Source organism: Salvelinus namaycush, chromosome 9 (assembly GCF_016432855.1).
Source record: "Salvelinus namaycush isolate Seneca chromosome 9, SaNama_1.0, whole genome shotgun sequence".
NCBI classification, from domain to species: domain Eukaryota; kingdom Metazoa; phylum Chordata; class Actinopteri; order Salmoniformes; family Salmonidae; genus Salvelinus; species Salvelinus namaycush.
The window spans coordinates 3628683-3643910 of NC_052315.1; the positions used below are offsets into that span (position 1 = coordinate 3628683).

At 48.9% G+C, this 15228-nt stretch overlaps 1 protein-coding gene across 1 annotated transcript in view; it reads left to right on the plus strand.

The window, feature by feature from the left end:
* Positions 1–9370: 9370 nt before the first annotated feature.
* The window catches only part of LOC120053620 (probable phospholipid-transporting ATPase VA), a 75117-nt gene continuing 69259 nt past the window's right edge, over positions 9371–15228 (plus strand). Inside the window, exon 1 of the mRNA XM_039000762.1 lies at positions 9371–10059. Coding sequence (XP_038856690.1) covers positions 9641–10059 — 419 coding nt within the window. The 5' untranslated portion in view covers positions 9371–9640. The remainder of the gene's footprint in view (positions 10060–15228) is intronic.

Sequence of the window (15228 nt, forward strand, 5' to 3'; positions counted from 1 at the left end):
TTTAAATAGGGAAAAGGTTAACTCTGTGGAAACCCCAGGGAGTACATCAATTATAGATGAAGACAAAACATAAGCCTTTTTTTCCTGTTCATGATTTTGATTAGTATTTACAGAGGTGGTGCCTTTTATAGCATACAAGAGAGAGAGAGAGAGAGAGAGAATTTCACTTGCTTTGGCAATGTAAACATATGTTTCTCATGCCAATAAAGCCCCATGAATTTAATTTAATTGAGAAAGAGTGGGAGAGAGAGAGAGAGAGAGAGAGAGAGAGAGAGAGAGAGAGAGAGAGAGAGAGAGAGAGAAAACCCCTTAAATTGAATTGATAGAGGGAGAAGAGAGAGGGGGAGGGGAGGCAAGAGAGAAGGGGGGGGGGGTTGCGAGAGGGAGCAGCTAGATTTGTGACCTGTTGCCACAAGAAAATTACAACCAGTGAAGAACAAACACCATTGTAAATAAAACCCATATTTGTTTATTTATTTAACCTTTTGTACTTTAACTATTTGCACATAATATGACATTTGAAATGTCTTTATTCTTTGGCAATGTAAACATGTTTCAGAGAGACAGAGAGAGAGAGAGAGAGAGAGAGAGAGAGAGAGAGAGAGAGAGAGAGAGAGAGAGAGAGAGAGAGAGAGAGAGAGAGAGAGAGAGAGAGAGAGACAGAGAGATGTAATGCCAAAGCAATGACTAACATAGAAACATCATAGAGAACTTTCTGGTGAATGTAATAATACTGCTGATTTTAGACATTGTATAACTTTTTTTAAATTAAATACAACCTTGGGAATTATGTTGATATTAAACTTCAGTACGAGTAAATAATTGTTTATGTTTGTTTGTGTGACCAATGGAATATAGCCTATATGCAGAGTGGAAAACAAGTTGTGTATTTTGAACCTATAACAGCATATCAAACATCCCTGAATGGATGATACAAAGGAGGAAATCCATTCACAATCCTGTTACTATTCAATATTAAAAAGCAAACAAAGTCAAGGTAACAACTAAAAAGGGCCTCATTAGTATGACGAAAGTGAGCCAACAACAAAAACTTGTATTGAATGACAAAACAAAAGCACTAGCAGATGGCTGTGAAAATCAACTAACTGGCCTACAGAAAAAGTCGGTCATGCCAGACTGGTGTTCTCCAAGCTATTCTGAAACCTTCCCGACTGTGTGACTGTGGACACCTGAGGAAGGGAAAGTGACTCCGGATATTTCGAGTGCTTAACCCCAGAGAGAGTGTCAACAAAAGCCGCGACGCGGCAACAAACAGCCCGGCCAGCGTCCGTCTGGACAACAAACAGCCCGGCCAGCGTCCGTCTGGACAACACTCTCCTTGTCTTTTATCCTCGACCCTCGCGCCTCTCAGGAAATGACAACCAAGTGCTCAACAGGCCTTTCAAGAGACAAGATGAATGGAAAACTACAATTTAGACTACACGTCACACTTCTTTTTTGTTTAAATACGAAACTCAGGATGATTTAAATAGATACATGTTCTATGTTAGATCTAATAGATTACTTAAATAGCCTACAAATGATGCTCCTTATTTTAGGCTATTACGAGGATACATTTTAATCACTTGTAGATGTATTAGATTGTATAGACAATGTAGTCAACACTTAAATACATTATTGGCCGTTCTATTCGTTTATTTTCTTTCTTTAGTAAGTTATAACAAAACTGTCCGAACAAGCCAATGCGTCTCAAAATTAATGGCAAAATGTCCAAATTAAAGACAGACATGTTGGCATTGCAAAGAGCTAACAACAACGATAGGCTACATGAGAAAAACGGCTCCCTCTCACCACGGCCCAACCCCGCACAGCACTGCCTCGGTAAGGCCCCATGTCACTGGAGAAAATAGAATATGCGTGGGTGATCTGCGCAAGGAGATAACAACGGGAGATAGACACACTGTACTAAGAAGTAAACTACATTTTGCACCAGAGTGCCATTTCTTCAAAGGTTTTCCAAAACTATTAGGCACGCTAGATCCACTAACCAATGGGAAAAAGTCCCAGTCCCCTTCCCCTATACTATCTACCTCCATCACTCCAGTATCCCAGTCCCTCTTCCCCCTATACATATCTACCTCCATCACTCCAGTATCCCTGTCCCCTTCCCCCTATACATATCTACCTCCATCACTCCAGTATCCCTGTCCCCTTCCCCTATACATATCTACCTCCATCACTCCAGTATCCTGTCTCCTTTCCCTATACATATCTACCTCCATCACTCCAGTATCCCTGTCTCCTTCCCCCTATACATATCTATCTACCTCCATCACTCCAGTATCCCTGTCCCTTCCCCCTATACATATCTACCTCCATCACTCCAGTATCCCTGTCTCCTTCCCCTATACATATCTACCTCCATCACTCCAGTATCCCTGTCCCCTTCCCGCTATACATATCTACCTCCATCACTCCAGTATCCCTGTCTCCTTCCCCCTATACATATCTACCTCCATCACTCCAGTATCCCTGTCCCTTCCCCCTATACATATCTACCTCCATCACTCCAGTATCCCTGTCTCCTTCCCCTATACATATCTACCTCCATCACTCCAGTATCCCATCCCCTTCCCCCTATACATATCTACCTCTATCACTCCAGTATCCCTGTCCCCTTCCCTGTACATATCTACCTCCATCACTCCAGTATCCCTGTCTCCTTCCCCTCTACATATCTACCTCCATCACTCCAGTATCCCTGTCCCTTCCCTAATACTATCTACCTCCATCACTCCAGTATCCCTGTCCCTTCCCCCTATACATATCTACCTCCATCACTCCAGTATCCCTGTCTCCTTCCCCCTATACATATCTACCTCCATCACTCCAGTATCCCTGTCTCCTTCCCCCTTTACATATCTACCTCCATCACTCCAGTATCCTGTCTCCTTCCCCTATACATATCTACCTCCATCACTCCAGTATCCCTTCCCCCTATACATATCTACCTCCATCACTCCAGTATCCCTGTCTCCTTCACCCTATACATATCTACCTCCATCACTCCAGTATCCCAGTCCCCTTCTCCCTATACATATCTACCTCCATCACTCCAGTATCCCTGTCCCCTTCCCCCTGTACATATCTACCTCCATCACTCCAGTATCCCTGTCTCCTTCCCCCTATACATATCTACCTCCATCACTCCAGTATCCCTGTCTCCTTCCCCTATACATATCTACCTCCATCACTCCAGTATCCCTGTCTCCTTCCCCTATACATATCTACCTCCATCACTCCAGTATCCCTGTCTCCTTCCCCCTATACATATCTACCTCCATCACTCCAGTATCCCTGTCTCCTTCCCCCTTTACATATCTACCTCCATCACTCCAGTATCCCTGTCTCCTTCCCCCTATACATATCTACCTCCATCACTCCAGTATCCCCTTCCCCCTATACATATCTACCTCCATCACTCCAATATCCCTGTCTCCTTCACCCTATACATATCTACCTCCATCACTCCAGTATCCCTGTCCTCCTTCCCCCCTATACATATCTACCTCCATCACTCCAGTATCCTGTCCCCTTCCCCCTATACATATCTACCTCCATCACTCCAGTATCCCTGTCCCCTTCCCCCTATACATATCTACCTCCATCACTCCAGTATCCCTGTCTCCTTCCCCCTTTACATATCTACCTCCATCACTCCAGTATCCCTGTCCCCTTCCCCCTATACATATCTACCTCCATCACTCCAGTATCCCAGTCCCCTTCCCCCTATACATATCTACCTCCATCACTCCAGTATCCCTGTCCATTGTTAATATGGTATTGGAACTGACTTTTTAAATATTTCCTGTATATAGTATGCTTACTTATTTACTTACTTTACTGTGTATTTCATATTTCTTATTCTTATTTCTCTCTTTTTTAAATAGTAATACATTGTTATTGATTATTGAATGTTTGGGTTATGAGTTTGCAAGACAGTCATTTCACTGTAGATGTGCATGTGTCATTAAAACTTGAAACTGACAGGCCTGCAAATAACAACAAAGGAAATTTGCCTCATATAGCGGAGTCTCACATTGCAGAGTAATTACAATACACTATGTAACCCATGGTTGACACCTGGCACTGGCCGTCTCGTACGATGATCATCAACAGGTAGAAGTTCCGTAAAGGCCTCAGATCATTTGGTGTAGAATTCGAAAAACAAAGGAGATGATGGCCACCCCCCCCAAAAAAATGTAGAGAAATTAATCGTAGTGCTTCCTTTTTCCCGTCAAGGTACTCTTGTAGAAAACAGAGGGAGGAACTTGTTGATTGAAAAAGCCTTTAAAGGTCTTTGCATTTTGGTAGAAAGACTGTATTTCAAAACAACATGACGAACAACATGACGAAACAAATACCATTTAGCTTATGCCCACGTTGGAAGTTCCCAGAATGGGGAGGCCAGGGATGGAGGCCAGGGATGGGCAATAGGGTTGGAGGCCAGGGTTGGAGGCCAGGGTTGGAGGCCAGGGATGGGCAATAGGGTTGGAGGCCAGGGATGGGCAATAGGGTTGGAGGCCAGGGATGGGCAATAGGGTTGGAGGCCAGGGATGGGCAATAGGGTTGGAGGCCAGGGATGGGCAATAGGGTTGGAGGCCAGGGATGGGCAATAGGGTTGGAGGCCAGGGATGGGCAATAGGGTTGGAGGCCAGGGATGGGCAATAGGGTTGGAGGCCAGGGTTGGGCAATAGGGTTGGAGGCCAGGGATGGGCAATAGGGATGGAGGCCAGGGATGGGCAATAGGGTTGGAGGCCAGGGATGGGCAATAGGGTTGGAGGCCAGGGATGGGCAATAGGGTTGGAGGCCAGGGATGGGCAATAGGGTTGGAGGCCAGGGTTGGAGGCCAGGGTTGGAGGCCAGGGATGGGCAATAGGGTTGGAGGCCAGGGATGGGCAATAGGGTTGGAGGCCAGGGTTGGAGGCCAGGGTTGGAGCCAGGGATGGGCAATAGGGTTGGAGGCCAGGGATGGGCAATAGGGTTGGAGGCCAGGGATGGGCAATAGGGTTGGAGGCCAGGGTTGGAGGCCAGGGTTGGAGGCCAGGGTTGGAGGCCAGGGATGGGCAATAGGGTTGGAGGCCAGGGTTGGAGGCCAGGGTTGGAGGCCAGGGTTGGAGGCCAGGGATGGGCAATAGGGTTGGAGGCCAGGGTTGGAGGCCAGGGATGGGCAATAGGGTTGGAGGCCAGGGATGGGCAATAGGGTTGGAGGCCAGGGATGGGCAATAGGGTTGGAGGCCAGGGTTGGGCAATAGGGTTGGAGGCCAGGGATGGCAATAGGGTTGGAGGCCAGGGTTGGAGGCCAGGGATGGGCAATAGGGTTGGAGGCCAGGGATGGGCAATAGGGTTGGAGGCCAGGGATGGGCAATAGGGTTGGAGGCCAGGGATGGGCAATAGGGCTGGAGGCCAGGGATGGGCAATAGGGTTGGAGGCCAGGGATGGCAATAGGGTTGGAGGCCAGGGATGGGCAATAGGGTTGGAGGCCAGGGATTGGGCAATAGGGTTGGAGGCCAGGGATGGAGGCCAGGGATGGGCAATAGGGTTGGAGGCCAGGGATGGGCAATAGGGTTGGAGGCCAGGGTTGTAGGCCAGGGATGGAGGCCAGGGATGGGCAATAGGGTTGGAGGCCAGGGATGGGCAATAGGGTTGGAGGCCAGGGATGGGCAATAGGGTTGGAGGCCAGGGATGGGCAATAGGGCTGGAGGCCAGGGATGGGCAATAGGGCTGGAGGCCAGGGATGGGCAATAGGGTTGGAGGCCAGGGATCGGCAATAGGGATGGAGGCCAGGGATGGGCAATAGGGTTGGAGGCCAGGGATGGGCAATAGGGTTGGAGGCCAGGGATGGGCAATAGGGTTGGAGGCCAGGGATGGGCAATAGGGTTGGAGGCCAGGGTTGGAGGCCAGGGTTGGAGGCCAGGGATGGGCAATAGGGTTGGAGGCCAGGGTTGGAGGCCAGGGTTGGAGGCCAGGGTTGGAGGCCAGGGATGGGCAATAGGGTTGGAGGCCAGGGTTGGAGGCCAGGGATGGGCAATAGGGTTGGAGGCCAGGGATGGGCCAATAGGGTTGGAGGCCAGGGATGGGCAATAGGGTTGGAGGCCAGGGTTGGGCAATAGGGTTGGAGGCCAGGGATGGGCAATAGGGTTGGAGGCCAGGGTTGGAGGCCAGGGATGGGCAATAGGGTTGGAGGCCAGGGATGGGCAATAGGGTTGGAGGCCAGGGATGGGCAATAGGGTTGGAGGCCAGGGATGGGCAATAGGGCTGGAGGCCAGGGATGGGCAATAGGGTTGGAGGCCAGGGATGGGCAATAGGGTTGGAGGCCAGGGATGGGCAATAGGGTTGGAGGCCAGGGATGGGCAATAGGGTTGGAGGCCAGGGATGGGCAATAGGGTTGGAGGCCAGGGATGGGCAATAGGGTTGGAGGCCAGGGTTGGAGGCCAGGGTTGGAGGCCAGGGATGGGCAATAGGGTTGGAGGCCAGGGATGGGCAATAGGGTTGGAGGCCAGGGATGGGCAATAGGGTTGGAGGCCAGGGTTGGAGGCCAGGGTTGGAGGCCAGGGATGGGGCAATAGGGTTGGAGGCCAGGGTTGGAGGCCAGGGTTGGAGGCCAGGGTTGGAGGCCAGGGATGGGCAATAGGGTTGGAGGCCAGGGTTGGAGGCCAGGGATGGGCAATAGGGTTGGAGGCCAGGGATGGGCAATAGGGTTGGAGGCCAGGGATGGGCAATAGGGTTGGAGGCCAGGGTTGGGCAATAGGGTTGGAGGCCAGGGATGGGCAATAGGGTTGGAGGCCAGGGTTGGAGGCCAGGGATGGGCAATAGGGTTGGAGGCCAGGGATGGGCAATAGGGTTGGAGGCCAGGGATGGGCAATAGGGTTGGAGGCCAGGGATGGGCAATAGGGCTGGAGGCCAGGGATGGGCAATAGGGTTGGAGGCCAGGGATGGGCAATAGGGTTGGAGGCCAGGGATGGGCAATAGGGTTGGAGGCCAGGGATGGGCAATAGGGTTGGAGGCCAGGGATGGGCAATAGGGTTGTAGGCCAGGGATGGAGGCCAGGGATGGGCAATAGGGTTGGAGGCCAGGGATGGGCAATAGGGTTGGAGGCCAGGGTTGTAGGCCAGGGATGGAGGCCAGGGATGGGCAATAGGGTTGGAGGCCAGGGATGGGCAATAGGGTTGGAGGCCAGGGTTGGAGGCCAGGGATGGAGGCCAGGGATGGGCAATAGGGTTGGAGGCCAGGGATGGGCAATAGGGTTGGAGGCCAGGGATGGGCAATAGGGTTGGAGGCCAGGGATGGAGGCCAGGGATGGGCAATAGGGTTGGAGGCCAGGGATGGGCAATAGGGTTGGAGGCCAGGGATGGGCAATAGGGTTGGAGGCCAGGGATGGAGGCCAGGGATGGGCAATAGGGTTGGAGGCCAGGGATGGGCAATAGGGTTGGAGGCCAGGGATGGGCAATAGGGTTGGAGGCCAGGGATGGGCAATAGGGTTGGAGGCCAGGGATGGGCAATAGGGTTGGAGGCCAGGGATGGGCAATAGGGTTGGAGGCCAGGGATGGGCAATAGGGTTGGAGGCCAGGGATGGGCAATAGGGTTGGAGGCCAGGGTTGGAGGCCAGGGATGGGCAATAGGGTTGGAGGCCAGGGATGGGCAATAGGGTTGGAGGCCAGGGATGGAGGCCAGGGATGGGCAATAGGGTTGGAGGCTAGGGATGGGCAATAGGGTTGGAGGCCAGGGATGGGCAATAGGGTTGGAGGCCAGGGTTGTAGGCCAGGGATGGAGGCCAGGGATGGGCAATAGGGTTGGAGGCCAGGGATGGGCAATAGGGTTGGAGGCCAGGGATGGGCAATAGGGTTGGAGGCCAGGGATGGAGGCCAGGGATGGGCAATAGGGTTGGAGGCCAGGGATGGGCAATAGGGTTGGAGGCCAGGGATGGGCAATAGGGTTGGAGGCCAGGGATGGAGGCCAGGGATGGGCAATAGGGTTGGAGGCCAGGGATGGGCAATAGGGTTGGAGGCCAGGGATGGGCAATAGGGTTGGAGGCCAGGGATGGGCAATAGGGTTGGAGGCCAGGGATGGGCAATAGGGTTGGAGGCCAGGGATGGGCAATAGGGTTGGAGGCCAGGGATGGGCAATAGGGTTGGAGGCCAGGGATGGGCAATAGGGTTGGAGGCCAGGGTTGGAGGCCAGGGATGGGCAATAGGGTTGGAGGCCAGGGTTGGGCAATAGGGTTGGAGGCCAGGGTTGGAGGCCAGGGATGGAGGCCACAACATATCTGAACTCATCATAGTACCACAGTTGCATTTAAAAAAAAGTTTTTGTGTTATTTTTGTGCAATTCTACTCATTTTGTCATTGGTTTAATAGCTAATTTCCTGCATTTCTACACATTTCCCAATAGGTTGGCGAGAAATGTTTGCCGTTTTTTAATATGATATCTAAGTGAGACTGACTAATAAAAATCAATGGGGGGGCCCCAGGCTCTAATTACTACAGGTTTAGATAACTGGCCACTAGACTCATTTACTCCTCTAAAATATTATAGCTGACATGGGCTACTTGAGTGACTATCAGTGACTGATGTCATAAGAGAGACATTGTTAATGCACAGCCACGTTTCAAAATTGCACCCTGGGTATTCTACTTGTTACCTTGAGACACCTTGAGTTGCCCATCCCTGATCTATGCCTACTAAACAAAAAAAAAAACGTTTAAAAAATATAACCCACTATGCAAAATCTGGTTGAATCAATGTTGTTTCCATTTTATTTCAACCCTCTAAAAATATATGTAATGACATTGAATAATTGAATTTGCAAAAAGTCATCAACGGACATTTCGTTTTTTTTTTGCCAACTGTATACCTAAATCCAATGACATGGTGAAATATTTTGTGATGTAATTCATGTATTATTCACCTTAGTTGACAACTGAATCAAATGTAAATCAAAACTAGACTTTAAACTGAACTCTGTGCCCTGTGGGAAACGTTTCAATATGAAATCGTTTATCTCTTGACACAATCTCATCAATCCATATATTTAATATGACGGCTTAGTGTTTTGGACAGAGACGAATAATACTTTAACTTCTACGTAGGACAGTTTTGAACTCAAATAATACCGCGTCGGGCCGCGTGGCACTTCCATCCTGACGATGAAAAAAGTCCTGTTTGGGGAGAGGGAGGAGCGTGGGGGTCAGACCGTGTCAGTAGTGACGGCCCTGTGTCCCCTCCTCTCACCAACACCTCTCTCTGCGCACAATCTGCACAAATACGCTGCTTTTTAAACACATGGCCAATGGGTTTTGCCACGACATCGCAAAGGCAAAGTCGATCCATGTGTTCTACAACTCACCGACTGAACGGTTCTTCACAACTATGCCCAAACTTTCCGAAGCATCTCTAAACGGCAAATGAAAAAAAAAAAGTTAATATTATAATGCTTTCGTGTACTCAAAGAGGAAAATACGGGAAATCGAGGAGATGATAGTAAAGAAGAAATTAGCGTGAAAACAGAGAATAATACAATGTCCATTCTGAAGGTATGGAGCTCTATGATTACATAGGACATTTCTATGTTTGAAAAACGCAATAGAAAGGAAAAGTTTGGGAGAGTTTGAGGCAAACTATGGCGCGAGAGAAGATTGGAGAAACCGAAGTGGTCAAAGTGAAGAAACAGAGGAAGAAAACCAAGAAGGAACACAAAACACGGACTGTGCATTCTAACATTTTATATGATCGAACCAAAGGCGAGGACAACCCAAATAGACACTATTCAGACAATAAGATTAAAACCACAAAATACACCCTTCTCTCTTTTCTACCGAAGAATCTGTTCGAGCAGTTCCATAGGTTTGCCAACGTATACTTCGTGTTCATCGCCCTGCTGAATTTTGTTCCAGTTTGTAATGCTTTCCAACCACAGCTGGCCCTGGCACCAGTGGTGTTCATCCTGTCGGTCACTGCCATCAAAGACCTTTGGGAGGATTACAGAAGACACAGATCCGATAAAGAAATCAACCACATGGATTGTTTGGTCTATAGCAGGTACAGTGTTTATCCTATGGATTATATACGCTGTGTTCAATAAGTAGCCTATACGCTGTGTTCAATAAGTAGCCTATACGCCGTGTTCAATAAGTAGCCTATGCGCCGTGTTCAATAAGTAGCCTATGCGCCGTGTTCAATAAGTAGCCTATACGCCGTGTTCAATAAGTAGCCTATACGCCGTGTTCAATAAGTAGCCTATACACCGTGTTCAATAAGTAGCCTATACGCTGTGTTCAATAAGTAGCCTATACGCCGTGTTCAATAAGTAGCCTATACACCGTGTTCAATAAGTAGCCTATACGCCGTGTTCAATAAGTAGCCTATACGCTGTGTTCAATAAGTAGCCTATACGCTGTGTTCAATAAGTAGCCTATACGCCGTGTTCAATAAGTAGCCTATACGCCGTGTTCAATAAGTAGCCTATACGCCGTGTTCAATAAGTAGCCTATACGCCGTGTTCAATAAGTAGCCTATACGCCGTGTTCAATAAGTAGCCTTCTTTAGGGTACAAGGCTGCCACAGAAGATGTATTGGTGTGCCGGTGGTGTTTTGTTGAGTAAAAAAGTATATTTCAAACAAACGGATACAATTACTGCTGCTGTTGCACCTTGTTTTTTCTGTACATTTCTATATTTTTTATATTATTTTACAGCTGAGTTTTAAGGCCCATGGCAGAGTCTTCATCACTACAGGAACATTCAAGACTATGTAGCTAACTTTATGCCTAAACGCATTTTGTTAAAATTGTATTTCCTAAATAAGCATAATGGTGTTGAACTACCCTCAGGTCCTCAAGCATACAGGGAAATTAGTGCTTTTGGGAGCCATCCCAGGTATCAATGAGGAATTGGCCCAGATCCACTGTGTTAGCTGGGAGAGGGGAGTAGAAGGTTTCGTGGCTGTTGTGTCCACAATGTACGACATAGACATAGTCTATTGGCAACATTTGATGTCTAGGCTATAGCATCAGTTTTATGTGTTTTCATTTTCTACTTTTAGGAACGACAGGAAGTAGTCTCACCCCTTGACCTTTTAGGAACGACAGGAAGTAGTCTCACCCCTTGACCTTTTAGGAACGACAGGAAGTAGTCTCACCCCTTGACCTTTTAGGAACGACAGGAAGTAGTCTCACCCCTTGACCTTTTAGGAACGACAGGAAGTAGTCTCACCCCTTGACCTTTTAGGAACGACAGGAAGTAGTCTCACCCCTTGACCTTTTAGGAACGACAGGAAGTAGTCTCACCCCTTGACCTTTTAGGAACGACAGGAAGTAGTCTCACCCCTTGACCTTTTAGGAACGACAGTTCCTTCAGGAACCCCTTGATCTTTTCCACATGTTGTTGTGGTACAACCTGAATTTAAAAACAGGGATTTCAAGATACAGGAGTTCTTCCTAACTCAGTGGCCAGAGAGGAAGGAAACCACTCTGGGATTTCACCATGAGGCCAGTGGTGACTTTAAAACAGTTAGAGAATACACCCGCTGGGCCTCATTCCCTGTATCAGGAATACACCCGCTGGGCCTCATTCCCTGTATCAGGAATACACCCGCTGGGCCTCATTCCCTGTATCAGGAATACACCCGCTGGGCCTCATCTTTGAGCATGGTGAAGTTATTAATTACACTTTGGACGGTGTATCAATACACCCAGTCACTACAAAGATACAGGAGTCCTTCCTAACTCAGCTGTCGGAGAGGAAGGAAACTGCTCAGGGATTTCACCATGAGGCCAATGGTGACTTTAAAACAGTTATAGAGTTTAATGGCTGTGATGGGAGAACACTGAGGATGGATCAACAACATTGTAGTTACTCCACAATACTAACCTAAATGACAGAGTGAAAAGAAGGAAGTCTGTACAGAATAAAAAATATTCCAAAACATGCATCCTGTTTGCAATAAGGCACTAAAGTAAAACTGTAAATTAAATAACTGGTGTAAATTATAATGGCCAATTTGGATGCAATCAATTTAGCTTTGTTTCTCAGATCAAATCATATTTTTGGGCCAATTAATATTGTGTGTGATTATCACATTTCTGTTATCGTGTGTGTGACCACAGATTATCCATTATATTTTTGACCAGATACTCAAGTGTCTAATAATGAAAATAAATGTATTCAAAGGTGGAAGGCAGTTCATTTGAATACCAGTCTCTCTCTAATCCACTCCCTGTCCTACTGCCAGTCTCTATCTAATCCACTCCCTGTCCTACTGCCAGTCTCTATCTAATCCACTCCCTGTCCTACTGCCAGTCTCTATCTAATCCACTCCCTGTCCTACTGCCAGTCTCTATCTAATCCACTCCCTGTCCTACTGCCAGTCTCTATCTAATCCACTCCCTGTCCTACTGCCAGTCTCTATCTAATCCATTCCCTGTCCTACTGCCAGTCTCTATCTAATCCACTCCCTGTCCTACTGCCAGTCTCTATCTAATCCACTTCCTGTCCTACTGCCAGTCTCTATCTAATCCACTTCCTGTCCTACTGCCAGTCTCTATCTAATCCACTCCCAGTCCTACTGCCAGTCTCTATAGCTAATCCACTCCCTGTCCTACTGCCAGTCTCTCTATCTAACCCACTCCCTGTCCTACTGCCAGTCTCTAGCTAATCCACTCCCTGTCCTACTGCCAGTCTCTATCTAATCCACTCCCTGTCCTACTGCCAGTCTCTAGCTAATCCACTCCCTGTCCTACTGCCAGTCTCTATCTAATCCACTCCCTGTCCTACTGTCAGTCTCTATCTAATCCACTCCCTGTCCTACTGCCAGTCTCTATCTAATCCACTCCCTGTCCTACTGCCAGTCTCTATCTAATCCACTCCCTGTCCTACTGCCAGTCTCTATCTAATCCACTCCCTGTCCTACTGTCAGTCTCTATCTAATCCACTCCCTGTCCTACTGCCAGTCTCTATCTAATCCACTCCCTGTCCTACTGCCAGTCTCTATCTAATCCACTCCCTGTCCTACTGCCAGTCTCTATCTAATCCACTCCCTGTCCTACTGCCAGTCTCTATCTAATCCAAACCCTGTCCTACTGCCAGTCTCTCTCTCTAATCCACCCCCTGTCCTACTGCCAGTCTCTTTAGCTAATCCACCCCCTGTCCTACTGCCAGTCTCTTTATCTAATCCACCCCCTGTCCTACTGCCAGTCTCTAGCTAATCCACCCCCTGTCCTACTGCCAGTCTCTAGCTAATCCACCCCCTGTCCTACTGCCAGTCTTTAGCTAATCCACTCCCTGTCCTACTGCCAGTCTCTATCTAATCCACTCCCTGTCCTACTGCCAGTCTCTATCTAATCCACTCCCTGTCCTACTGCCAGTCTCTTTAGCTAATCTACTCCCTGTCCTACTGCCAGTCTCTAGCTAATCCACTGCCTGTCCTACTGCCAGTCTCTAGCTAATCCACTCCCTGTCCTACTGCCAGTCTCTAGCTAATCCACTCCCTGTCCTACTGCCAGTCTCTAGCTAATACACTCCCTGTCCTACTGCCAGTCTCTAGCTAATACACTCCCTGTCCTACTGCCAGTCTCTAGCTAATCCACTCCCTGTCCTACTGCCAGTCTCTATCTAATCCACTCCCTGTCCTACTGCCAGTCTCTAGCTAATACACTCCCTGTCCTACTGCCAGTCTCTAGCTAATACACTCCCTGTCCTACTGCCAGTCTCTAGCTAATACACTCCCTGTCCTACTGCCAGTCTCTAGCTAATACACTCCCTGTCCTACTGCCAGTCTCTAGCTAATACACTCCCTGTCCTACTGCCAGTCTCTAGCTAATACACTCCCTGTCCTACTGCCAGTCTCTAGCTAATCCAGGCCCTGTCCTACTGCCAGTCTCTAGCTAATCCAGGCCCTGTCCTACTGCCAGTCTCTAGCTAATCCACTCCCTGTCCTACTGCCAGTCTCTATCTAATCCACTCCATGTCCTACTGCCAGTCTCTATCTAATCCACTCCCTGTCCTACTGCCAGTCTCTATCTAATCCACTCCCTGTCCTACTGCCAGTCTCTATCTAATCCACTCCCTGTCCTACTGCCAGGATGTCATGTCCTACTTATCAGTACACTCATAACAACCTAGGCAATAGACAACATTTATATTAGATCAAATAAGCCACATGTAGCAAATAAACTATGACATTTTTTTGTTAACTGAATTCGACCGTCTCTTATTGACCTCCACACAACTCCCTGCTTGGTGAGCCAGCTGCTGGAGAAGACAGATTTTGGGCCCAGTTATCCCTCTCGCTCCGCCTCTTCCTCTATGGTGTGACTCACAAAATCTCTATAGCAAGACGCATCATTCACCCGATGTTCGTCAAAATCAGGCCAGCGTTAACTGAGATCGAGTGTGACTAACGTACAAAAGACGGAACAGACGGAGACCGATCTACACTCCTGATTTCATCATGGGGGACAAAATAATGTTACTGTAATGCCAATCTGATTTATTTTTCTGTTGAACTACCTTTGACATAAACGATTTACTGTCGGGTTACGGCCCCGGGGACTGTAGGGTTACGGCCCCGGGGACTGTAGGGTTACGGCCCCGGGGACTGTAGGGTTACGGCCCCGGGGACTGTAGGGTTACGGCCCCGGGGACTGTAGGGTTACGGCCCCGGGGACTGTCGGGTTACGGCCCCGGGGACTGTCGGGTTACGGCCCCGGGGACTGTCGGGTTACGGCCCCGGGGACTGTAGGGTTACGGCCCCGGGGACTGTAGGGTTACGGCCCCGGGGACTGTAGGGTTACGGCCCAAATGGCACTACTTTTGACCAGGGTGCCATTTGGGACGCAATCTAGGCCTGATATCCATCTCTCAACACCATCACTGGGAAGTTAGTTATTCAACCATTGATTTCCTTGAAAGGTTTCATATGCTGATGTTATCATTTTTATTTCCCTGACTCCCTGTGCTGTCTAGAGAGCCTGTATTTCCTGACTCCCTGTGCTGTCTAGAGAGCCTGTATTTCCTGACTCCCTGTGCTGTCTAGAGAGCCTGTATTTCCTGACTCCCTGTGCTGTCTAGAGAGCCTGTATTTCCTGACTCCCTGTGCTGTCTAGAGAGCCTGTATTTCCTGACTCCCTGTGCTGTCTAGAGAGCCTGTATTTCCTGACTCCCTGTGCTGTCTAGAGAGCCTGTATTTCCCGAATGAAAAGCATCACTGTGG